At 32.6% G+C, this 26060-nt stretch overlaps 3 protein-coding genes across 14 annotated transcripts; 2 read left to right on the top strand and 1 right to left on the bottom strand.

Annotated features, from left to right (window-relative positions):
- The first annotated feature begins 716 nt into the window (after nucleotides 1–716).
- LOC112710508 (17.4 kDa class III heat shock protein) lies at nucleotides 717–2031 on the top strand. The gene is made up of 2 exons (XM_025762755.3): nucleotides 717–1242; nucleotides 1582–2031. The coding sequence occupies exons 1-2, from the start codon at nucleotides 1042–1044 to the stop codon at nucleotides 1837–1839; spliced, it is 459 nt and encodes a 152-aa protein (XP_025618540.1). The 5' UTR covers nucleotides 717–1041; the 3' UTR covers nucleotides 1840–2031.
- On the bottom strand, nucleotides 2027–12445 carry LOC112710507 (protein SLOW WALKER 2). Of its 2 annotated transcripts, none has more exons than XM_025762753.3 (17): nucleotides 12126–12445; nucleotides 8693–9414; nucleotides 8522–8597; nucleotides 8290–8409; nucleotides 7848–7923; nucleotides 7234–7302; nucleotides 7022–7102; nucleotides 6389–6460; nucleotides 5947–6039; nucleotides 5658–5792; nucleotides 5436–5519; nucleotides 5178–5321; nucleotides 4995–5084; nucleotides 4784–4866; nucleotides 3770–4171; nucleotides 3323–3545; nucleotides 2027–2806 (listed from the first exon to the last, which is right to left on the bottom strand). In XM_025762753.3, the coding sequence occupies exons 2-17, from the start codon at nucleotides 9372–9374 to the stop codon at nucleotides 2183–2185; spliced, it is 3054 nt and encodes a 1017-aa protein (XP_025618538.1). In that variant the 5' UTR covers nucleotides 9375–9414; nucleotides 12126–12445; the 3' UTR covers nucleotides 2027–2182. The 2 variants fall into 2 exon arrangements, with proteins under 2 accessions (XP_025618538.1, XP_025618539.1); XM_025762754.3 differs by having other exon boundaries at nucleotides 12034–12445.
- Nucleotides 12446–15645: 3200 nt separating this feature from the next.
- Nucleotides 15646–22041, top strand: LOC112710509 (omega-6 fatty acid desaturase, chloroplastic-like). 11 transcript variants are annotated; one of them, XM_072202629.1, is made up of 13 exons: nucleotides 15677–16278; nucleotides 16469–16504; nucleotides 16888–16951; nucleotides 17062–17212; nucleotides 17341–17477; nucleotides 17587–17696; nucleotides 17850–18013; nucleotides 18209–18292; nucleotides 18401–18445; nucleotides 18694–18767; nucleotides 19578–19755; nucleotides 21272–21418; nucleotides 21533–22041. In XM_072202629.1, exons 7-11 carry the CDS (start codon nucleotides 17982–17984, stop codon nucleotides 19619–19621), a joined length of 279 nt encoding a protein of 92 aa, XP_072058730.1. In that variant the 5' UTR covers nucleotides 15677–16278; nucleotides 16469–16504; nucleotides 16888–16951; nucleotides 17062–17212; nucleotides 17341–17477; nucleotides 17587–17696; nucleotides 17850–17981; the 3' UTR covers nucleotides 19622–19755; nucleotides 21272–21418; nucleotides 21533–22041. The 11 variants fall into 11 exon arrangements, with proteins under 11 accessions (XP_072058721.1, XP_072058720.1, XP_072058722.1 ...); XM_072202620.1 differs by having other exon boundaries at nucleotides 15646–16278; nucleotides 16469–16951; XM_072202626.1 differs by lacking the exon at nucleotides 16469–16504 and having other exon boundaries at nucleotides 15672–16278; nucleotides 17027–17212.
- Nucleotides 22042–26060: the final 4019 nt, after the last annotated feature.

Consider the following 26060-nt stretch of genomic DNA (forward strand, 5'->3'; position numbering starts at 1 on the left):
GATATCTCTTCATTTACGGTCCGAAAACATCTGAAAACATCTTTCTTTTTCATTTATCGTTAATAAACGCAACTGTCAGTCCAAAAAACAAAAAAAAAAATGCAACTCTTGGTCTAATTTTTGTTTGTAAACTTTTCGTCAATAATTTTTGTTGTATGAGATATTGAAATTTAAAAGTAGGAAAAAAGCCTAAAAGTTATCTTATTATAGGAAAATGATCACGTATTCCTCTCTAAAAAAGAGTGGAATATGATACTCTATATACGAACTCATAGCCAAGTATAAATTTGTCTTCTAGCTAATGGTAACCACTAAATTAACCTTGGCTACAATGTGATATTGTGATTTGTCACAACTGACCCGCTGAGAAATAAAATCGTTGGGTCGTGGCTAAAAATGGTTGAATAAAAAGTGCACTTGCATGCTGCAGCTGTGTGAATGTGACTTATTCTATTTTATGCAAAGCCAATTAAATGTTTGATAAAAATTTAATTATCAACTTCCACTATTAAAAATAAGTTTCTTTTTTTTTGGTTAACAAAAATAAGTTTCTTTTTGTTAATAGAATTGCCTCTAATACAATAATGCAAATGGCTTGTTATTTATTTTTAAATACACATATTCATTAATAAAAATATGCAAAAATCCTTAATAAAATAAATTAACACTTGACTTTTCAATTTTTTTAAAAATACATCAATTTTGCATCATTCGTCGAATTTGATGGTACGTAAATGCATCCGTCGAACTGAGAGGGATAGCGATGGCAAATTTTTTTTAAGATTAAGACACGTATGATAAAAACACGAAGCGCAATCGAGCTTCCACAATTTTCCGGAGAGCTCCACGTGTAACCAGATATCCAAACGATCCTTCCAGAATGTTTGCTTTACCACTCTCGAACTTTCCTTACTCCTTTCTACTTTCTCATAATCTCATTATATAAACAATAAACCCATCCAAAAACCTTTCGAACTCAATTTCTGAGAGAGCAAAAAGAACCCACATAAAAATTCCTGTTCGGAGTGATAATTTGTAAAGATGGCGAGTATTGTTGACTCGTTCAATCTGTTCAATTTACCAGAGACAGTGGAAAAAATGTTGTTCCCTTCTTCTCATCATGGCCATGACCACACTCGAGAGGGTAGGGTAGTATCAAACATTCCAGTGGATATTTTGGATAATCCCAAAGAGTATGTGTTCTTCATGGATGTTCCGGGCCTCTCCAAATCTGAAATTCAGGTACTTATGTTCTTCATAGATGTCATTGATTTCTTAAGAGGCGTTAATAATGAAATGTTAGTTAGGTTTGGATAAATTAAGAAATTGATGCGGTTTGTGTTTTCAATTTTTGAAAGTTAGAAGTATTTTAAAGAAAGTCTTTTAAAAGTTAATTTAATATTAAATCAGAATTAAAAAATTTAATATAATTTTATATATTAAAAAATATAAAAAATAATATAATATTATTTTTATACTAATATTTATTATAATATTTTTAAATTTAATTTATTAAATATGTTTTTATAATTTAAAAAAATTAGTTGAAAAATAAAAATGTTAGCAAACTGAACTATGCAGGTAACCGTGGAAGATGAGAACGCACTTGTTATTAGGAGCAACGGGAAAAGGAAACGTGAAGACGGTGACGACGAAGGCTGCAAGTACCTGAGGCTGGAGAGGAGAGCACCACACAAATTGCAAAGGAAGTTTCGTCTGCCTGAGAACGCTAACCCCTCCGCTATCACAGCCAAGTGTGAGAACGGGGTTCTTACTGTTACTGTTGAGAAACACCCTCCACCACCGAAATCTAAAACAGTTGAAATTGCCATTGCTTGAAGAATAGGTGGTAGATGCAGAAGCTTGGACTTGGAATATCTTGTTTATTGATTGTTCTTACTCCTTTCCCCTCCTCTCTAGGGTGCTTCAAGGTTTGTTCTTATGGTTTGCTTAGTTGGCAGTGACGCTAGTATTTATGTACTGGTTTCCACGTAATGAAAATGTTAATGAAATTATGACGCTGGTATAAAACTAATTCTAAAATCAATTCATTTTATAGTTAACGATACACAAAATTTTGATATGACGTTACAAAAGCATAGCATGCAACACTGGTATTGTGGTTCATGTGTGCTAACGACGCTACCAAGCATCAATGTAAAATCAGAACAATGCAATGAGTCTATTTTTTACTCTTTTTGGACTTGTGTTTTTTTCCGGCGGGTTTTTCCCGTGTCCTGTGACTCTCGTCACCATCTTCTTCCATTAGATGCTCATACTCTTCGTAACTTGCAAATGGAGATGCCTTTTCACTCTTGCGTTTTCGTTTTTGTTTTCTTTTGTCGACTTCATCTTCATCCTCATCAAAATCAATATCCGAGGCATCGTCAATATCTCCGATCTTAATGTCGTCGTCATCAGTGGCATCGTCAGCCTCTCCGACGTCATCATCAATGGCGTTGTCCTCTCCTCCTGACATATCCGACGCCATATCGGCATCACCAATCAAGTCATCGTCTTCCTCTTTAGCGACATTGTCTAAATCATCATAATCATAACTGTCCGGTTCAGCAGTATCCAAGATATTCTCGATCTCTTCATTATCGCTCTCATCCCCACCTTCAACCTCCTCCTCATCGTCAAAGAAGTCAGCATCCTCATCATCAGCTGACTTCTTTTTCTTCTTCTTCGGTTTAGAGCTCATTTTGTTTGTATAGAATTTGTGGAAGACGAGATCTTCTGGGGGCACATCTTCTTCGGCGAGTGAAAGAATTTCTTTGCCAATCAAGTGGTTGTTAATGTCCATCTGCAAAACAAAGTTCAGAAGTTTTTTCGGAGAAAAGTGTAGGAGATAGGGAATCAACATAGGTAGTCACCGTAGGTTAACCTTTTCTTTTTTTAATTTTAGTTTTTTTTTTAAGGTAAAGACTTACTTGTAGTTGACATGAGAAGTTAATATTTGAAAACTGTTTGATGATTTATCAGATTTAATTAAATTGTTATTTATTCTCGACTACCAATTTTATATGAAGACAACTGCATCCAAGTTTTCCAATTTTTGGTAGATTTAGGAATTAGAGGGTGCAATTTAAAATTTAAGATTAAAAATTTATGATTTAAAGTCTAAAATTTAAAATAAATAAAATAAATTTTAAAGAAAAATAGCTGATAATAGTTGAAAAAACAAATTGGTTTCTTAACATTACTTTCTTTCAAGACAAAAATTACGTAAAGCTAGCTAGCTAAATCAGAATGATGCAGGATTGGCCATAAGCTCAAAAACCATTTTGTGGAAGAGGCAAGAACCTAAATGAGTTATTACCTGTTTAGTAGGTTCAATCTGGGAACCACCATGCCATGAGCTCTGTTTCGGTTTCTTCTCCATGAATTTGTCAAGGAAAGCTGTGAGATTTAGGTCACTTAATGGGTTTCCATTGTAGACAACGTTTGCCCCGGAAAGAAGAGTTCTGGCCATGGTGGAAACTGAAGGGTGTGCGTGCGAAGCAAGTACCATTAACTCCCACCAACTTACCCGGTCTGCATTGCTGCAGCAGTGTACAAAGCAACATTAGAGGCGCTACAAATGGATATGAATACAAGGGAAAAAAGCGCAGTTGAAATAAGTTTGTAGTCAGGAGTACAAAACATTATACATGATGTGCAGCTCATCTTAGAACCTGGTGTTTATAACAAAAGAAATACCAGAATCTCTTCTAAATTTATGATATTCAAGATGAGGACCAATGTGGAAGAAAATATAGCAAATTACCAATAAGAAGGTTCTCGGTGTCGTGGGTCATAGCCTCCAGGCAGTAAAGACTTCTTGGCAGATACCTTAGATTGCTGTCCTTCATCATCAGATGCAGATTTTGATTTATTTTTGGATGCAGACTTCGGTTTTTTGATACTCGGTTCATCCTTCGCAAGAAAAAAATCTGCATCCTCCTCTGAAGCACCATCTGAATCATCGTCGTCCTCAGAAGATGCTGGAAGATCGTCTTTGCCTTCTGAAGAATCACTATCATTATTTTCATCATCTCCATTCTGAGCAAGGGTAATATTATCAGCTTGTTTTTTTGATACGGTGCTAGGTTCATTATCAGTTTCTTCTATAACATCTTCAAAGTGTTCAAGTTCGTCATCAATAGATTCATTCTGCAACACCATGTTCCTAAAAGACAAAATATGAACATGATTTTATTTTGGGGATCAAAAGAGTAGATAGTAAATTCTATAATAAACTTATCCAGAATTGACTACAAAGACGAGCGTACTCACGTAGTATGCAATTTATGGCAAACATAACAAAGCAGTAGTTAAAGCGGGATGCTTGTGTATTGAGCTACCTATTTTTCATAACGTGAAGTAGTTGTCAAGACAGTACTTTGCATTTGCTTTTAGCTTTTTCGGTTTTTCCAGCAAAAATAAATCACTTCAATAAATAATTTTATTTGAAGTCTAAAAGAATCAGTCTCAGCTTCTGAGGAAAACGTAAGAAAAAACAGTTTTCAGCTTTTACAACAACATAGAAAAAGCAAGTTATATAATCACTTTCTAAAGATCACAAACAAACATCACTTTTATACTAGTTGATACTGTCTTCAAATTAGAATGTTGACCGGATTATTCAATTGCTGTAATTATCAGCATCAAACACACAATGAAGGAATGTCTGATCTTAAAGCATTTGATACAAGTCGCTGAAAATTTTCTCACTAGCAACTACGTCCAATTTAAATGTGATAAATAAAAATGGCATACACCAAAAAACAACTAGCCTTACCATAGAGGTGGTCTGGCTTTAAGGAGTTCGGACAGAAGAAAAAGGCATGCACAGGCATATTGCGGTGGCATCTGAAGTGCGACCTGAAGCGAAAATAAATAAATAAATAAAAATAGAAATAGAAATAAAAGAAAAAATCAGAAACTTGATTCATGTTACTCTAGATATTAAGATTTAAGAGAAATAGACAAAAAGGCAGTTCAATGATTACCTGCAATAGACGTTTAGAGAAGGCAGCCACACGCTTTAAATTTACATCTCTTTTCATTGCTCTTAGAAGAAGTCCAACGAACATTTCTGCCTGAAATCGAGCTAGTTAGAACTTAGAAATACAGAGAAGTTAAGAATAGCAGAGGAATATAATAAATAAAACAAGAAAAGCATCTTTAATTGCCTTGGATGTATTCATGGCAGCTGGAAGCAGAAGTTTAGAGTACAATGCACGGTAAAATCGATCACTGGCTATCTGATTCTTGGATGTGATTTTATCGAGAAGCATCAGTGCTTGAACTCCTACGTTAAAATTTTTTGAATGAACCTGCAGGTTTTCAGCTTTTATCAATATCCAAGAATCAAAATAAGGTCATGACTCATGACAAATGCTCTTGCAACATCTGTCAGCGAAATATTGCAGACCTTCGAATATACTTACCAACCGGAAAAGAATTGGGGTTTGAACATCAACAATGTCATCAACTTCAGTGCTTGATACATAAGGAAATGCCCTATTCACTCCCTGCAAGAAAATCAAGCAGAAATTTGAAAGACTTTGAGCAAGTAAAAAAAAAAAAAAGGGCAACCCGGTGCACAAGCGTCCCGCGTTTCACAATCATTAATCAATGTCAGTTCTTGAAAATTACAGTAACATGCTTACAGTTAGGAGTGCTGAAAGAAGCCGGGAGTCCAATTCAGCATGTGATTCAGGTGTACTTTTTGATTTTTGCTCTTTTGGATTTGCCTTGCTGCTTTTATCAAGCTTTTGATTGCTGCTTGCACTTGAGATTAATACCTGAAGATTTCTAATGTGAATATTTTTCTTATTCAATTTTACCTTTTTCCTAACTATGTAGGGAAAATGCATATTGTCAAATTTTTCTTTTTTTTTTTTGGCGTGTCGGGGGAAAGGAAACCAATAACACTTGTTTCCTCGGTAAAACTGGTACCTTAAACAGCGCAAAATAAACATCTATTAGACGTTTTGCCACTTTTGGTCCATCTCCTCTATTTGTTAGACGGATTTGGCTTAAGAAGTTAACCTGAAAACGTAGTCAAGAAAAATCAATCAGACTCAGTCAAACAATGACCATTTCTGGATGGATTTGTGGAGTCAGTTTTTCAATTTGAAAAATTGAAGGGCTAACTTATGATACTACTGAAAAGTGACATCAAAAGATTAAGTCTTGCAATACAGAATATTGTCGTTTAACATAATAAAACACAAAAATAAAATAAGTCTGAAATATACTGAAGTCAGGAATTGTTAGCCATAAATTTCAAAACATGATAGGACAGACAAAAAGTAAAACTTGTGATTCTTTGAGTCTAATATGTAAGAGGGAAATATTAAATTATATGCACAAAACACTAACAAAGTTTAGGGCATACAGCATGGTACTGTGAACGTGGTCCTAAATGGGGCCGAAAGAGAAAAGTATCCACCTCGTCAATAACCACGGCCTGTATGGAAACATTAAAAATAAAATAAAATTAGCTTATACAATCACACATTCACACTAATAATCAAGGACCAAAGAAAATATATGAAAAAGGAAGAGAAAAGAAATCAAAGGGGATCTAAATATCGTTACCAAAAGGCAAGGACCCTGAAACATAACTAATCCATTTTCTTAATCAAGAAAATGAACGTGCAAAAGGAAATCATATGGACCGTGCAATCATTTTTTCTTCAAGCATATACTCCCCCCAAAACAACAAAACCCCCACCCCCAAGGAAGCACCTTGTCATATGTAAATTGTAATGACAGGATGGATAAGCCATGACTAATCAGAAAATGGAGATTGAATCCCAAGCAAAAGCCAACCCCCCACCCCTCCCCCCCCACCCTTTTCCTCTCTCTCCTGACATAATGACAAGAGAGATTTTACTTGACCTAAATTTAATTTTCTTTTCAAGAATATCTGTCCTACTAATATTTGCTGAAGCACAGAACATTGACAATGGTACTTCCAAAACGATGTAGGAAAATGTTTATAGTAAATGCTGATAATTGTCCATACCTTCATATTTGGGTGGTCAGACAACAGGTTTGACAAGTGATAGTCAGCATTAGATGCGGCCCTATTATCCGGATCCCCAAGCTGTTAAAATTCAAAGTTAAGAGGGAAAAAAACACTTAGCAACAGCATCTGGTAGTTACAGCAATCAACTAAAGTGACAACATTGAATGAATATTGAACACGTTCAATTCAGATAGGCATGAATTACCCACTTTATTAACAAGAGCAGAAAGTAGTTTGCGCTCTTGCTCTGACTTCCTACTCAACAGCATATATATGCTCTGCAAAAAGAAGGAAAAGCACCAACCAAATATTTGATAAGTAAATCAATTGAGATATGTGTACATTCAAATAGTCTCAAAGCACATTTTTAAGCGTAACAGCATCTTTTGGAAAAAAGTTTCTCGTAAATAACTTTTAAAAGATAGATTTCAAAAAATTGTAGCATCTGTTTGGTAAATCAAACTAAAAATGGCTTTTAATAAACACAAGCAACAACAATTGTATTTGGTAAAATAGCATTTAAAATTTAAAAAAACTATAATAGATATAAATATAAGAGTAAATTTGGATATTTATTAATGTAAGAGGTAATATTAAACTCTTTTAATTTTGATAAACACATGTCAACTTTGAAAAGCTCCTCCTTATCAAACCAAGCCGAAATAGTCTCAAAGCACATTTTTAAGTGTAATAGCTTGAAGATAACATCAAACATATTCTATATTATATAATTATAACATAGTCACTTGTATGTAATATGAATAATAATTTTAAAAAGCAATAAAAAAGAGTCGAAGTGTGACTGTGAGAGCAAAATGCCAACCTTTAGTGCCTTGTTTTTAAGAGCCGGTAGCATGTCTCGTGACGCTTCTTCAAGTGCAACAACAAATCTTTCATATCTATGACATCAAGCTATAAAATGCATCAATAACAAAACAGCTTTGGTGGTCAGGAAATTGAACACCACTGAATGAAAAGGTACAATCGTATGATTCCTCAATCAAAATGTTAATAAACACAAAGGACAGTAGTCATATGGGCAAGTTTTGACAGTTAGGTATTCAGCATTAACAACTCATTCTTCCTGCACTTCTCTGTCAGCAGCGGGCTAGAGTTCTATGGAAACGGTCATATAGAATCTAATTATTCTTACTCTGTAGATGCTAGAATAGGAAACAAAAAAATGCAATTCATAATATGCATTTGCCGAGTCAAATAAAATAACTTTAATCGGAAGACAATTGATAAAGTGTGGTGAGGCATACCTCTGCTTCAAACATTCCTCCCAATACCAGAACAGTAGAAGGGAATATCCATCTTTGGTTTCAGGAACATGATTTAATGGCCGCTGTATCAAGGTCTTCAATTTTCGATCCGGTAATAAGCTGCCAGACAAAATATACAAGGTATATGTTTCAGTTATATGTAAACTGGACATTGTCCCATAAAGAAGTTCTTTTGTTAAGTTTTCTATGACAAAATTGGGGAAACACAGACCTCGCAATGAATAATTCTTGAAGTGCTTCAAACCCTGTCAAAGCATGGCGCTTCCCAACCTTGGATGTCACCATTCCTAAAAGAAAGAATAAATTTCATAAAATCTAAGCTTTCACACACATATGGAGTGGGAAAAATAATCAAGCTGGAATAATCAATGAAAAAGTTGACCTAAAAGTGCATCAATTGAGCGGAGGTTTGCAACAGGGTTGTCTCCAACTAACACAGAGAAAGCAGAGACCTTGTCCGCAGCAGTTCCAGACCTCTGTGTAGACACCAGCATCTTGATATCACTGCTCTGCCCTCTCGTCAACTCGTAGTCCTGCGCGTACTGCGCCATCAACCTCTCACCCAATTCTCTCTTCTTCTCCACAAACCCCCGCCACTCTTCCAAATCCTTCACCTCCACCTTCTTCCCTTCCCCAACCACCTTCGCTTCCAGCTCAGCAGCGTCGTCGAACCACACTCCCAACGCACTCGCCTTCACCAGAGGAAGCTTCGGAAGGTTCTTGAACCTGTTGAACCCTCTCTCCTTGTTCCCGTCTTCCAGTGACAAAACCGGGGTTTTGGGTTTCGGGTTTGCCTTGTCATGGTGGCCATTGCTTCTACTTGTTTCCTTGGTGCTCGGTGCTTGGTTGTTCTGCTGCAGTGGTTTGGTGGCGGTTTCGCGTTGCTTCTTATCCTTCTTTGGGGCCTTGTTTGGCTTGCGGAAATCAACGTCGTTGAAACCGGAATAGGATTGGGACGTGGACAAGCCAAGGGAAGAGGCGAATGAGGCTACGTCGGATTTGATGAGTTCTAAGTCCTGTGGCTCCTTGGAGAGCTTCTTGTTCTTGGAATTGGACTTCGACATTGTTGCATGTGCAGCGATGAAAATTATGGAAGGCACAAAGCTGGGAGAAAAGAGATTAGTCGTAAGTCGTCACAGTCCCTTCGGGGACATCCAATAAAATTGGGGTGAAACTCACTTCCAGTTATATTAACCAAGGTTGCGAGACCGAACCGATCAATGAACCGGTATGGTAACTGGTTCACTAGTTCAATGGTTCGACCGGTTTAATTAAATATTAATTAAAAATTCAATATATAATTTCAAATATTTAAATTCAATAATTTCTGAACAAATAACATTCAAAATTTCACAATTTCACATAATGTTCTACCACAAAAAAAAAAAAAAAAACATTAACAACCAAATTTTTAACTAAACACAAGCACTAATCATCACTAATCAGTAATCATCAGAAAATCAGCAACAAGCCAACAACATATCAACAACAACATCATCATTATTTCAGAAAATCAGCAATTCAGAATAAGCAAACATCAACAAAATCAGTATTATTAACTCAGCAACTCAGAATTAAACCCAGCAACTCACAACTAAACCCAACTCCAACTCAGAATTGAACAAGCAAAAATAAATTGAAGATACACCAATGCCTGTTCCAAACAAAACACAATAATTTATATCAGATGCAAGGAAATGCATTGATGCCACAAAGATATCCCATATAAACCTTTAAGAATTATAGGAAAATTTCCTTAAAGCAGGTACAAATAGCTCTTGAGAATGATATCTTACAACTTCTAGCAGAAAACACATATTTAAACAAAATATATGGACTAAACTTTCAGTATGAGAAATAAATCATTATAAAATGCAGCAGAAACCATATCATTAAGTTGACTGTAGTAGAACCTTGTATGCAAAAAGCAAAGGTGTAATAATGGTGCTTATTATCAACATAAATAGCACCAACTAAGATGAATCAAATGTGGCCACAACTTTCAAAGCAACTGAAACTTAAACCAACGATTGTAATTCTGAAGCTGCTTGGATCGTGCTAGCAATGATGGCAGGAAAGAAAAGTACTGAAATTGCCAATTTAATTATTTTGATTTATTACAACCAAATCATGAAAATATTCAGAGATGCATGTGAGAACTGGAAATCAAGGTTCTGAAAACCGGACCGATCATCAAACTGTTTTAGTCACTGGTTCATTGGTTTACTGGTCCAACCGGTCTAACTGTGATTCAACCGGAAAAACCGTTCCATAATAAAATAATAAATAAATTATAAATAAACATCCTAAATATCTTTCAAATTTAAAACCCTACATAAAATATCACCAACTAAATGTAATTAATCATCAAAATATGCAATAACTTGCTGCAAATTTGTTGACAATTAACATAATTATACTTCCATTAAAAATAGCTGGATTGAATTACAATGCAGAAGTTAAAGATAGAGAATATTGTCTTAATGTAGCTAAGTCAAGAAGTAAAACAAAAAATGATAGTGTTGCACAATAAACACACAACAGAGCCCGAAACAAACACACAACACAACAGAGGCTGAAACAAAAACACAACAAAGCCTGAAACAAAAAGAATCCAACACGGAGGAGGGGTAGTAAGTCGGCGGAGATCAAGAACAGGGACAGTGCAACCAAACAATGAAAACAGAATTTTGTTTATATAACAAAACAATCAGAACATTCACTAATTGCAAATTTTTTCTTCATAAGAACAGAACAATGAAAACATGAAGCATATAATGAATCAAAAGATCACCAATTGCAAATCTTTTAATAAGAACAAACGTTAGAACAGTGAAAAATGAAGAAAGATTAGTAGTTTTCAACCCAATTTTAACAAAGCTCATCACAATGATTAACAACAAAAAAAAAGCAATGAAGGAACAGTGAATCAATAACATAGGCAGTGCAAATTCAAGAAACTTTAATAAAATTTAACTACAGAAACAGACAGTAAAGCAGTAATAGAGTTATCAATTTAAAATTTATCATCAAATACATTCAGTGAGCAAAACCAATCAACCAAGTACTGACTGGGAATTCGGAAAAAAAAAAGAATCAAAAGAACATTTAAATCACAGCAAAAACACAACAACAATAGGAACATTTAAAACAAAGCAACCCAAAAAAAAAATCTAAAAATCACCATTGCTGAAAACAATGATTTGAAGAATTAAAAGCTAAGCTTACAGGAAAGTGAAGAATACCAAAACCAAAGAACCTTCAATCACAGCTTAAATCAAGAACAGAAAATCACAACAAAAAAAAAAATTAAAAGTAACAGAAGAACAACAGAACAACAACACAAGAACAATTAGCAAATTAACAAATTCACAATAACAGTTAAAAATTTACCAAAAGAAACACTAATGCAAGTGGAATCATCATGCTAATATGTTTTCTACAAAGATGCTATTTGTGCAGCTAAAAATTCCTAATTACTAAGATCCAATTATTCTAATTTCACATGCAATCAACTTACTAAGTTTCTAAAAGCTAGAAAGTATAAAACCAACCAGAAATATGGTTAAAACATTTCATCAAACATGTTGAGTGCGGTAAAATTAAAAACAAAACAAGAGAATTCAAAGCTTAATATCAATGTGATAGAGAAGAGAACATAACTATTGTAACTTTAATTCAGTCTATGAAATAATCCAAACCACTACCAAATCAAATAGTTACTTATTGTAATAGAAATCAGAAGTTGCAGAGTTTGAGGCAGAGTATTGGTGTTGTGTGAGTGTATTGTCTGGTGGCGGGTTTAGGGAACTCACGGCGGCGACAAAAGAGAGGAGTTCGACGGCTAGGTGGAGCACGCGGGTTGGTCGCAGTGTTTGAAGCAGAGCAACGTGGCTTCCAGACGAACACGAATGCGAACTCGAACGGTGAACGGCGAAGAACGCGAACGTGAACGGCAAACAAACGGCAAACAAACGGCGACCTGGGCTGGGGGCTGGGGGGCTAGGGTTCTTTGTTCTTTCAATTTTAAACTTTCACTTTTCAGTTTCAGAGAAGAGAGGAGTGGGGCTGGGCTGCGTTGGGGTTTAGGGTTTCTTCCTTTTTTTTTTTCTTAAGCTGTAAAACGGCGCCGTTTGGAGGGATATACTACACCAAAAACCCTTTAAAAAAGTTGGCCGGTTTTGGCTATTCACCCGTTAATTGTCGATTTGACTGGTTTTTTGCGTGTACATGATCTGATTTGGTTCAAAAATCCGGCTTGAATCTAAAGTATTTTTGCATATATTGGCCCGGATCCGAAGTGGTCCGGGTTTGACCCGAGAACAAAAAACAACACTTAGAAGAATACTTCAATTGGGTTCGGGCTATAATTCGGATCACCTACAGTTTGATTCGACGAGGATACATATTTCAAAATTATTATTTTATATTTAAGAAGTATAAGTAATAAGACTTTAGACTAATATATAATATTTTGTGTTATTTGTATGTAACTTATATATTTTTTACTAAATGAATTTTATCATATGAAATAATTGTTGGAAATTTAAAACTTCTCCCATACTAGCATTCAAAAAGATAATACGTTTTGTCTTAAACTTGTGTTTTCTAACAAATATGGTGTAATATTAATTATTAACTAATCTATTTAATTTTAATAAAAATAATTATGAAACTAGGAAAGAGATATAAAGATGCATGAAATTATGATTAAAGGTTCGATTTTTATCCCGTATAATTGTGCTCCGAATGTGTATAGATTTCATCGAATTAGGATCTAAAAAATAGGTCTGATATATATTTAGGATTGGCTCTGGATGGGACAAATCTGATTTCACCCTACTTATATACACCCCTACTAGGCAGTTTATGATGCTAACTGAACTGGCCTGGTGATCGATTTCCAGTTAATCCGGCTGAACCAACCGGTCCAATTCAATTTTCAAAACTCTGATATTAAACGAAAAATTACTAGTTAAAAATGTTACATAATTTGAAGTTATTTAACTAAATTATTATATGATGACTCTCAATTATTACTTATTAGTATGCTTGTCTTCAACTAAAATTGGAATAATACAAGGTCATAATAGAAACACAACCGTCACGACAAAAAAAAAATTCAAATATTTTTATCACAAAAGTAATTCGAAACTGTTCTTGTAGAGGTTAGCCAGTGTATAGTTCGTCCGTCGATGAATGTCTTTAAGCTTCTCGTCGGGATGAGTTATACGTCAGGGAGAGAACAAAGGGGTGGATACCTGCAAAAAACACTCCAACGCTCAAGTCGGTAAGTGTTTAAGAGGTATAAGAATAATCCTATGAATATAAAATGTAAGACATGAAATAAAAGTTATCATGTTTTGTATATTATAATAATTCTATGAATATAGAATGTATATAGAATATATCTAGAATCTTTAGAATGTATGGTGTATATAGAAATTGGGGCCTTTTATAGGCATAAAGTTGATGAATATAGTTGATGGTATGACCGTTGATCATTAAGTCAGAATAATGGTCATTAAGTCGGCAATGAAAGTGTCAGTTACAAAATGAATGATAATTAAGGCTAAGTTATAACTCATAATGCACAATAAAGACCGAGTTATAAGGTGACGGATCATAGCCCCTAAGCTTTGTCTGCCGATCATATGATCCAGGCTAAGCTTAGAAAATAAAATGATTTATAACTCGGTTAAAAGATAAGTGAATAATGATATGGTGAGCCCCCAAGTTTAGTCGGGTTACTATGTTGGCACTTATTCAAAAAATAATTGAGTGATAAGAGTCATTCAATCAAGATAGTTGTGTAGGGGATTTTTTTCCACTTAAGAACAATTTTAGCATTTGATTGCATGTGAACTCAAAAGTTCAGAGATAGATATCCGTTGACGGAATCGATTGTATGATTCGAGGATATAATGGTTAATTGTCTTGAGAATTTTTCGACCCACAACAACTTATTGATAAATTTCTCACTCAAAACAATTAGTTAATGAATATTTACAATTTATAGTGAAGGTCTGATATGAATAAGATAAATTGAGAAAATGAATAGGTATAAAGTTGCAACATATATTGAGTAATATATATTGTAAAAGTAAAATAGTTCAAAGTAAAAAAAATATTCCTTAAAAGTTGATAATTGTAGAGAAGAAGAAGACATATATGAATGCCATGCATGGCAAATGTGAATATCTAAATTTTGTTTTGTAGGACATGCTTTAATTTGATAATAAAGCAATAAGATGACGAAGGACATTCCTCGTGCAATAATAGTAAATTTTGAATGTTTGCATGTGTTTTTGCTTAACTTTTTATATTAAACAAATAGTAACATAAAAGTTAATAGCATAAAGTGAATAGTATAACAATTATATACAATTGATATACACTGAATTTTTGATGGAATCCAATTTTAAGATTTGAACTCATAATTACCGTCATTTAATTGTATAAATGAAATCATTAAGCAATAAGAATATAATACATAATGAAATAAAAATGCAATTGACATGGTTGTTATATGTCATTATTATATAGGACATATATTGAGGTTTGAATATAACTAATAAATTAATAAATATTAGTTACACAAAATATAAATGTAAAAGTATGTTGAATAAAATATATAATTTTTACTTGTGTAAGTAGAGAATTTTGAAAAAGTTAGCAAAATTGATAGGTGAGTTTGTACTTGGATTGATTGAAAACCGAGTTTTTGTTTTTTTTTTTGAATTGGTTGAAAGCTGAGTTTGTTCTCGGATTGATTATGACATGTGAAATATTATGATACCTTAGATTAAAATTTGATAAAATGTATTAAATAGAATCTTAAACAAGATTGTTGAAATTGGCTCAAAAATTTGAATGTAATTCAAGTTTTATGAACCTGAGGGTAGTAAGAATTATTTTACTCGCTTCCCACAGACGGCGCCAATTGTTCTTGCTGAGTTTGGCCGGTGTATAGCTCATCTGTCGATAAATGTCTTCAAGCTTCTCGTCGGGATGAGTTATACGTCGGCAAGGAGAGAACACACTACTAGAAAATTAGTTATTACAGACGGATATCTCCGACGGATTTTATCCGACGGAAATATAGACAAAATTTCAGAGAAATTTTTTGTTGGAAAATAAAAAAATGAATTAGCATAAATTACAGACGGAAAAAAGAATCCATCGATAACTCTGTCGAAAAAATTAATTTTTTTTGTGAGAAATGGTTACAGACGAAAAATTTATTTGTAATTAAATGAACAAAATGCTGCATTTTATTAAATTATTACAAATGGATTTTTCGTCTGTAATTTAAAATTTTCCGTTGGAAATATTAAAATAAAGTTCAGCAAACTAACTCCTCCTCATTTCACATTTTCTTCCCCGCGCCTCCATACCTTCCCCTCCAAATGCTCTATCGGCGGCGCTTCTCAGCCTTGCACCGCCGCCGCACCTTGCGCCGCCGCCGCCACACCGAACCTCCATTGCACTGAACTTCCATTGTCCCGTCAGACCCCTTCCCGGCTCTTCTATTTGTGTTGCTTGCGTCATTCCCTTTCGAACCCTAATGTGCATTTCTCTGCCACCGTCTTCGTCGCCTTCGTCTACCTTCGCGATTTTATAAAATTACAGCACTGATCGCTCATTCAACGGCACTAACCATAACCAATGGCATCCGTCGAGAAGCCATTAAAGAAACGAAAGCACGACACTCTCCCGGAATCCCTACTGCCACACCACCGCCGCTAGCACTGCCGCCACAATCTCTTCAAACCCTAGATCATCCGCCTACTCCTCCTCCTCCGCCTCTATCACAGGATGAGGTCGTCACCAAGCAGAGGAACAAAGATGAGGTTCGAACCATGTTTGAGAGCTACTGTCGCATCAAGCTCTTCTTGTCAAAGAAGGAAAGTGATTTCATCCATGACCTTGAATAGAGCTTCTTCGCTCTCGTAAATGCTTCCAGTGGTAAACACTACTAAACAACACTTCATAGTTTATTCTCTATCTTTTTGGAGGGTATAAATTTGAAATCAAGGTTAATGAATTTGAGTTTGTTTATACCATTCAGACCCTAATGTACCATTCTTCTCTTCCTCAGAATATAGCGTTTTCTCATATCTTTCTAATTCAGTATTGCTTGCATCACCATTTGCAGGTCTGTGAACTAGACTTGATATCCAACTTCCATAATGTTTGTCCCCACAACTCCATGTCATGATTTATGTTAATAAACAAATAAATTGTAATAATAATTAGTTATTTCCATTGATTCTTCAAGGTGGCCACCCTGAACAAAAAATACTATGTTTCCCTAATTCCCTTAATCAAATACTGTTTTGTGTTTTCAATGCTTGGTTCATTTGCCATAACTAAATAATCTTATAAGAGTAGATGCTTTATTTGAATTTTGATTTGAGCTATCATTTCTTGTGTATAATATTGCCTGAAAATTATTCCCAACTATTAATAATGTTAGTGTCTTGCTTCACGATGCAAAACTAGAAAGAACAAGTTGCTAACATAGACCTTAATCACGCTAACACGATGATCTTCACGGTTAACAAATGGATGCAGTTTCTCAGTGGAATAGCGAATTAGGGGAATAACAAAGTACTTCTAAGTCTGCATTGATAAAAAGGTAGGCTATTCATATTCTTTTGTTATTTGACTTTATTTGATAATATTTTGAATACTAATTAAAATGAAAATCAAGACCTGAAACTAGAGCTTGTGAAACTAAAAATGAAGCTAAAAGAGATCAAGAATTCCACACTGATCAAATCAGGAATTAGCATCCCTTTGGTAAGTGCCTTGCCTTCTATGCATTGAGGCTCTTTCCAAAGCATCTTGGTACCTACTTTCTCTGGCTTAGGCATGGACAGGGACTGCAGTAACTGGGGTTAGTTCAACATGCATATTTTACTTAATCCTTATTGTCTGTTTGAAAGATTCTTCTCACTCCTATCCCTAAGAAACTCATCTACACTTAACATCTTTGTAATGCTCTCGTTTTGTTGTTTGTTATAGGCCATGACTATCCTCACAATCATTTTCAAAGAACAAATTGGTTGAGGAAATTGTTGGAACTCTAGCTTCTTTGCCACTAATTTTTTCATATGAGCCATGGCGATTTAAGCATGACAGACACCATGCAAAGAGAACATGTAAGTAGTGTTTCTCAATAATGATTTTAGTGGAAGATTTTGTAAATTATCAGTAGTTTCCTTATTGTTTTGTTGTGCTTTCAAAACTGTAATATCTCCATTGTTATAGGTTGTATGAAGATATTGCTTGGCACCCTGTTTGGAAAGATGAGTTTGATTCATCTCCTGTTTTGCAAAATGCAATAATATATTTCGAACTTGGATGTCTATAGCTCACTGGTATGGTACATTATGAGATTTTTATTCTATGTGATCAACTATGCCCTATAATATCATTGTTTTATTCCTTAAGAACTTCTTCATTGACTTGAGCAGTGGGCAGTCTCAATTTTAATCTATACTAAATCTTGATATAACCATGTCCTCTGGCAGGTTGATGTGGCACTTTGATTTGAAGAAGTTCAGGACAAATGAAGTAAAGAGGGTCAAGATAAGTTTAGCTTGTGTTTTTGCCTTTATGGCGATTGGATGGCCGTTAATTATTTATAAGACAGGAATCATGCGATGGATCAAATTCTGGTTCATGCCATGGCTGGGTAATTTCACTTTACATGTAAAATTTGATATATGGTTATACCATTGGAGTTGGTAACATAGTTTTCAGTTTCATATCATATCATAAGCCGCACTGATTATTTTTTGATAAAAGATGATCATTTCAATAGTGTTCATAAATTGTAAAATGGATACTATTAATTTATTCTCATACAATCTGACGATCCCTTTTTCAGGTCTTTTCCTAACATATCTTGGGCTATACTTGATGAAAGGTCATGGACAACCGGCACTTCTCTACCTTGTTCCATGTACCTTAGGTAAGTAAATTAGTAGTAGTAGTAGTAAAAGTATATGAAAAACTAATGGAAATGTTCCTTATCCATTCTCGTGTTTCCTAACATATCTTGGGCTATACTTGATGAAAGGTCATGGACAACCGGCACTTCTCTATCTTCTTCCATGTACCTTAGGTAAGTAAATTAGTAGTAGTAGTAGTAAAAGTATATGGAAAACTAATGGAAATGTTCCTTATCCATTCTCGTGTTATGTTATTTGCTGAGAATGTTTAATAATTTTTCTATTTTGCAAAGTTGTCACAAGTGTTGTAGACTTAATTGAAAAAAATTTTTTCATGTCTTTTTCTTTGTTGTATACTTATAATTAATGTAATAAATATTATTGTTATTATTATCTAAATTAATAACAACTTCTCTTGTAGGTTGTTGATGGAAAAATTTCTCAAACTTGCTACCTTATGGCTCTTGATTCATGTTATAAATAGCTTAGTCACAAGTAAGTGTCTAACTAATTTTATTTCTAGTGGTCTCGTGATTTTCTATGCACAGTATTTGCAATTTTTGTTATCAAAATATTAGTAACTAGCAATCACCCAACTCTATTTATCTTCAGATATGTTATCCTCTTAGCTTTTCGCTTCTTCCCATAACCCAATTAGGAATAATTTAACAGCCACTTCCCTTTATACAATGAGTATAGCTAATCATGTCATGGAAAACTAGGACAGGTTTAAGCTAGAGACTAACAAGTTCATGTTAATACAGAAAAAAAAAAGCATAATATCATTTATCTTAACTGAGCCTATTAGTACAATAGGATGGTTGTTACTCAAAGAACGAAGATAGTTATCCTATTTGTCTAATTTGTTATTTATTGCTTTTTAATCTTTCGGATATTTATCTAATAATAATAACTTCACCTGCACCCCATAATAAAAAATTCTTATATATACTTGCTTCGTGTTTTTCATTATTAGTGAGGTAGATCATGGATAATTTGACTTTCTTTCCTGCTTACATCATCATTACTGTTCATCTAGGAATTATTTTTAAAATGGCTCGCTTAATTAAGGATGGTTCTTTAAGAGAGCAGAAGTCTAGTGCAAAACCTGTCAGCAAGGCTCCTTCTAAGATCTTTAATTATTTTGAAAAAGATTTTTATGGTATATTCATATGCAGTTGTTGCTATAATCTTGTTATTTTAGCTACAGGTTTTCTTTCCTGTTTTTCTTGTTTATTCTGATTTTTTCATAGGCTGTCCATTTTGGTTTTAAATTGGCTATTTTCTTTTTCTATATTTTTCAAGGGGATGTGATCAGTTTGAAACAAATAAGGCCTTGTTTGGTGTAAAAAGCACATTCAATGAGGAACTATATACAACAAAACTTGAAAAAGGGCCTCAGACAAGAGAACTGGAAAAATAAGCCTTAAGAATAGCAAGAGAAATTGAGGGTGAGGAAACCCAAGATCTGCATCTTGCGGAGGTTAGTGTTGTTTCAATTATTAAGTTCTTTGTCCTATTTGAGTTTTTATATACTGCTTAATATATGTATCCCAAAAAAACCTGTTAGTCTATTTAAATCCTCAAACCAGACGAATTTTGTCAATATGAAAGAGGACTTCACTTTCATGAAAACTTTGATATTGATGAAGAAACTAGATTCAGTGCAAACTCTACATGCCATGCTTACACAAAGACTCCAGATTTCAAGAACCATGGTGGTATATTTTCAAGAACCGTGTAACCTATTGTATGGTCATATCATGTATGTCTCATGCTTTCCATTGTTTTCCTCCATTCTAAAATATCTGTTACTTTGAGAATTTGGTATCTTGATTTCGGTATTCTCATTTTCATTGAATTTTACATTGTTAGGTTTAGTTTTAGGACATCATGATATATATATATATATATATATATATATATATCATTTCTTTGTTGGCTTAGTTTGCTAATGCATTATTACTTTGTTTGAGTAGATACATGATTTATGTATCTATTTTACTGAAGTCCATATTGTAGTAATGCTTGATGCTAGATGAATATCACATTGATTCTTTTGGAATTTTATTCTGGTAAAATACATAATATAATGTCACTTTGTCAATTTAACTGTTAGTCTGAGTGTCTAGACTTATGGTATGGAACACATTGCATTGTATACTGTTGACATCCGAATATCAATTTGGATTCAATTTTATAAAATTCAGATCAAGTCAAAGGGAGTTACTATGACAGCATTGCTTGCCAAGGCTACACCACTTGCTCTGGTTAAACACCCTATTGTTAACTCTAGTTGTAGAGATAGTAGTAGCTTTACCTATAATAGCAGCATCAACATTACAGTTGCTGTTGCTACTAAAGGCGGACTGATTACTCCAGTGCTTCAGGATGCTGATAAGGATTTTTAACCGGTTAACCACATTTTGGATTTTAAATGTACAACCCTAGAACATAGATATTGAACCAAAGCTTATCCAAATAAGTTAGTATGCTAGATCAACCAAGGCTGTTGAACTTCAACAAAGATTGACTTCTCTGTCCAATTAATCTCAAAATCTTAGGTCTAACTTTGCTCTGAGTGCAAAATACACATTTATAGACTCTAGGTGCTAATTCTTCATTAAAATACAAACTAGGTTGATGTAATTAAAATTGAATAATACAAACTAGGGTATATAGATATCTTATTCATCACTTTTAATTTCTTGCTACAATAATAATACATTATCAGATCTCTTAATAGCCTGCATAGCTGCATATATAAATCTCTATACAATTTTTTTAATTGATATAATGGGAGGTTATTTAATTAGATCAGATCTCTTACTGAAGAATGGTCTTTTGGTGTGGGTAGTAACTTGAAAATAGTCCCTGAAAAAAAGTTGTTTTATTCTTTTTCAATTTGAATCGGTTATGTTTTTTATATATGTAGGACTTGGTTTACACCCAAATATATATACTTTTTTCATAACTTCATGCAATCTTCTTCTATACAGGACAGAGGAGCTCACCTCCGATTGTGTTAAAGTGAAAGAGTTTAATGATGCTCTACAGATTGATCTATCAAAGCAAATCGAGCTGAGTGTAAATTTCAAGAAGGTAATATTTTGAAGAAGAGAGTAACTATACTGGAAAAGAAACAAGTGAGTACTTTTAAAATTCAAAGGGAATTAATCATTTAATCTATTCTATTTTGGCTTCTTTTTTTTCTTTCTTTACCTGTTTGATTATTTTGCATTCCGACGAGTAATTTGTAGAATTTGATGGACAAAGTGGTTGATAATGGCATAGCAAACCTAAAGCATCATCACTCTCAATATAAGGAGCATATTATGAATTTACTGAATGATGGGGAATCAAGTGTTAAATCCATAATCAATGTGATTGATGAAAGAGTCAGGAGTTTTGATCAGAGTACTGTACCATATTTGATCCTCCAAAGAGATGGACAACTAGAAGATCATGAATGTCAAGATGTGCATATAAGCCCTCAGGAATGGATAATGCTGGCACTGGCACGACACATCAGGAATGCACTAAAGGACTATGATAATGATGAGGATGAAAATGACACTAAAGACTATAGTTGATAGTTTTAGTATGGTTGAACAATATACTAGGAATTATAGTTGATGATTAATACACTTTGTTTATGTTTTGAATTATATTGGCTTGCTTGTTTATAGTACTTTTCTTTTAGTTTGATAATACGATGAATTTGTTTATTTTTTGAAATATAAATATTCGAATACAAATTAGATAAAAATTTGTATTAAATTTATATTTATTTTGTATGAAAACAAGTTTATTTTGTAATTGATAAAATAAAAAATTCTATTTTACCTTACTGACGGATTTATAGACGGATTTTCTATCTGTAATCAGAGTGTGAGATGATTTTCCAAGGTTCAAATTACAGACGGAAAATCTGTCAGAAAATCCGTTCATCTGTAATTACAGACGGAAAATCCGTCAAAAAATTTGTCTATAATTACAAACGGAAAATCCGTTGGAAAATCCGTCTGTAATTACAGAAGAAAAATCCGTCAGAAAATTTGTCTGTAATTACCGACGAAAAATCCGTCGAAAAGTTCGTCGTCTTCAAGAAATGGATGGAGAATTTACAGAGGAAAAATCCGTTGGTAACTGGTAAAAATCCGTAGGTAAATAATTTCCGACGGGACTTTTACAAAGGGACAAAATCCGTCGGTAATTTCATCGGTAACAAAAAATCTGTCTGTAATAAAGATTAAATCTGATTGTAAATCTGTCTGTATTAATCCATTTTCTAGTTGTGACAAGAGGGTGGGTACCTACAAAAGACACTCCGACGCTCAAGTCAGTAAGTGTTTAAGAGGTAAAAGAATAATTCTATGAATATAGAATGTAAGACATGAAATAGAAGTCATCATGTGTTGTATATTATAATAATTCTATAAATATAGAATGTATATAGAATATATCTAGAATCTTTAGAATGTATGGTGTATATAGAAATTTGTGTCTTTTATAGGCATAGAGTTGATGAATAGAGTTGATGGTATGACCATTGATCATTAAGTCAGAATAATGGTCATTAAGTCGGTAATGAAAGTGTCGGTTACAGAATGAATGATAATTAAGGCCAAGTTATAACTCATAATGCAAAATAAAGATTGAGTTATAAGGTGACGGATAGAAACTATTATATCATAAAAATAAATTAATAGCTATGAAGTACGAATATTTTGCTAAGTTGCCATGTCCATATGTTGGATACATTTCAGACATCATATTCATCGATATTCGCCTGATACGCGTATTTGTTGTGTCTAACTATGTCTTAATAAAAAAAATTTAGACACATTTAAACACATCTAAATAGATCATGTGTCAGCGTGCCTAACTTTATTTTTAACATATATTCTTGAGAAATAAATTTAGAAGTAATATATATTATTATTTATTAAAATTAAAAATATTTTAAAAACTTTACATAATTAAAATAAGAAATTAAAAAATTAAAAAATTAAAAAATTAATTAATGTTTTAATATCAATAAAATATCAAAATATCATTATAATTTATCTAAGGGCTTGTTTGGGTGAGATTTTAAGAAAAGATCTTTTTTTCGAGTTATCTTTTCTTAAAAGATCTTATGGAAAGTAAAAGTAATTTTATGTTTCGGTATCTCATGCAAAAAGATCTTTTTATCTATCAATTATATTTGGGTATAACAATATAAAAGTACCTTTTTGTTTATTTGTTACATGAAAATATCTTTTTTTAAGGAAAAAATATCTTTTAAATAAAGCTGTAAATTACAACTTCTCAAAAAAGATGTTTTTTTTCTAGTACTTTTACTTTTACTTCTAGAAATTTGTCAAACACGCTAAAAAATAAAAAATATCTTTTTTCATTAAAAAAGATCATTTTTTTATCAAAATAATGGCGCCCAAACAAGCACTAAAAATATCTTATATTTTATATATATGCATATTCTCTTGTCTTACAAGATTTTAAAATTTATGTGTCGACGTGTCTATATTGTATCGTGTTTTATATTTATGTCGGTGTTCATGTATTATAGATTAATAGTATCTCAAACTATTTTGCCTATCCTTAGTAGGATATCCACATTCCACAAAGAAAGAAGCGTGTGCGTAAAAGAATAATAGACAAAATAGTTTATATCATAAGAAAAATTCTTTCACTTTTGTCAAAATTAATCAGGTGGGTAGATCTAACCAAAAAATTAGTAGTGGACAAACAAGTAAATTAGTCCACGGCGATCAAATTTACTAAAAACTAAATTATTTCGATACAAATTAATGCAGGTCAAACGTATGATCTGTGTACCTTCATGGCACACCAATGAGCGATCACAGTAGAAGATTGTCTTGTAAAATAATTCACAAAAATACTCCAAGTGTGGCTCGACCTTTAGATAGTTGTGTCTCACTTTGTCATTAACGATGAAGCACGAACACTTTTCTGAGTTATTGTGTCTGTGTGTCGGATACATTTTAGACATGACACTCATTAACACTCGTCCAACTCATGTGTCTTTTGCATCCAACCGTATCTTAATAAAAAATAAAAATTTATTTCCTGGACATGCTTAAATACATATAGATATCATCACTTGTCAGCATGTTCAGCCTTATTCTTAACATATATTTTTAAAATGTGTTTAAAAATAATATATTATTGATTATTAAAATAAAAAATATTTTAAACATTTTATATAATTAAATAAAGACATTAAAAATAATTTTAAAAATTAATTTACATTTAATATTAATAAAACATCAAAATATCATTATAATTTATATAAAAAATATCTTATATTATATATATATTGTTAAAATTTTATTAATAATGTAAATATTTAATTCAACAAGATATAAATTAAACAAGAGTAATATCAATAACAAAATAACATCTAATAAACTAATGTTGAATTAAATATTAATACTCACAATATAATCGAATAATATGAACTTATATTGTAATTCAAAAGTTTGAACGAAATACAAGAATAATTATTCAAAATATAAAGCTTGCAATGAAAGTTTAAATGTATTTCAAAGTATGAGAAGTAGTGTATAAAATGCGGATACCTTACAAATATTGTTAAAATCTTATTAATAATGTAAATATTTAATTCAACAAGATATAAATTAAACAAGAGTAATATCAATAACAAAATAACATCTAATAAACTAATTTTGAATTAAATGTTAATACTCAAAATATGATCGAATAATATGAACTTGTATTGTAATTCAGAAGTTTGAACAAAATACAAGGATGATTATTCAAAATACAAAACTTACAACAAAAGTTTAAATATATTTCAAAGTATAAGAGATTGTGTGTAAATGTGGATGCCTTACAACTTCTTCCCCCCTTTTTATATTGGACTATCCCTATATTCTTTTACAATTTTATCCTTAGTTTTACAAATTTACTTGTTCTTTTTGTGGATGATTCAGGGACACCATATTAAATTTAATATGTGCTATCATAGTTTTTAGAAATCTGGTTGTTACTTTTTAACTACCTTTTTATTGACAAAAAGAATATCCTAACAAGTTATATTAGGTAACTCCTTCACTCTTTTACTATATCTTTCTATGATAGATGTAGATGGAGTAACCACTTATTGCATACCAAACCAGCCGATTCTATTTGAATCCATACATAAACCCAAGAAAAGAGAACTAAATTAGAAGAAAATGGTATTAACAATAGTTGGATAATAATTTTTTAGTTTCGGATAATATTAATTCTTATGTGTCATCTTATTAATTTCTATTGTATTAATAGCTATTTTTTCTTGATTTATAGATTTAAGTTTTTCTTTTAGCTTATCATGTCAGCTTCCACATTTGTTCTAGTTTAATTACATCAGGATTTATAAAATTTATATATAGGTTTTTCTATGGATTTAAATTTGTTCAGGTTTATGTTCAATTTTTTCTAACTAATTTTTCATAATATCTAGGACCGTATTAGTATAGTTAAGCTGTTGATATACCTTTTTAATATCTCTTTTGTCTATACTTTCTTCTATTCTACTGTCTTTACAGGGGGTGGCTTCTAGTACTAAATTTTGGAATGCTTATAGTTTTATAGTTTTTTTCAATAGATATTGAGATTCTACTATTTGTCCTGTGCTAGTTTTTCAAATAGTAATTGTCTTACTTAAAGGACAAAACTCGTTTTTAAAATCTTAAAAATAGTTTTTGAACCAGTCAAAGAAGTATAAATTGATTTTATTTATTAAGTAATTATAAAATT

Source organism: Arachis hypogaea, chromosome 9 (genome assembly GCF_003086295.3).
Source record: "Arachis hypogaea cultivar Tifrunner chromosome 9, arahy.Tifrunner.gnm2.J5K5, whole genome shotgun sequence".
NCBI lineage: Eukaryota > Viridiplantae > Streptophyta > Magnoliopsida > Fabales > Fabaceae > Arachis > Arachis hypogaea.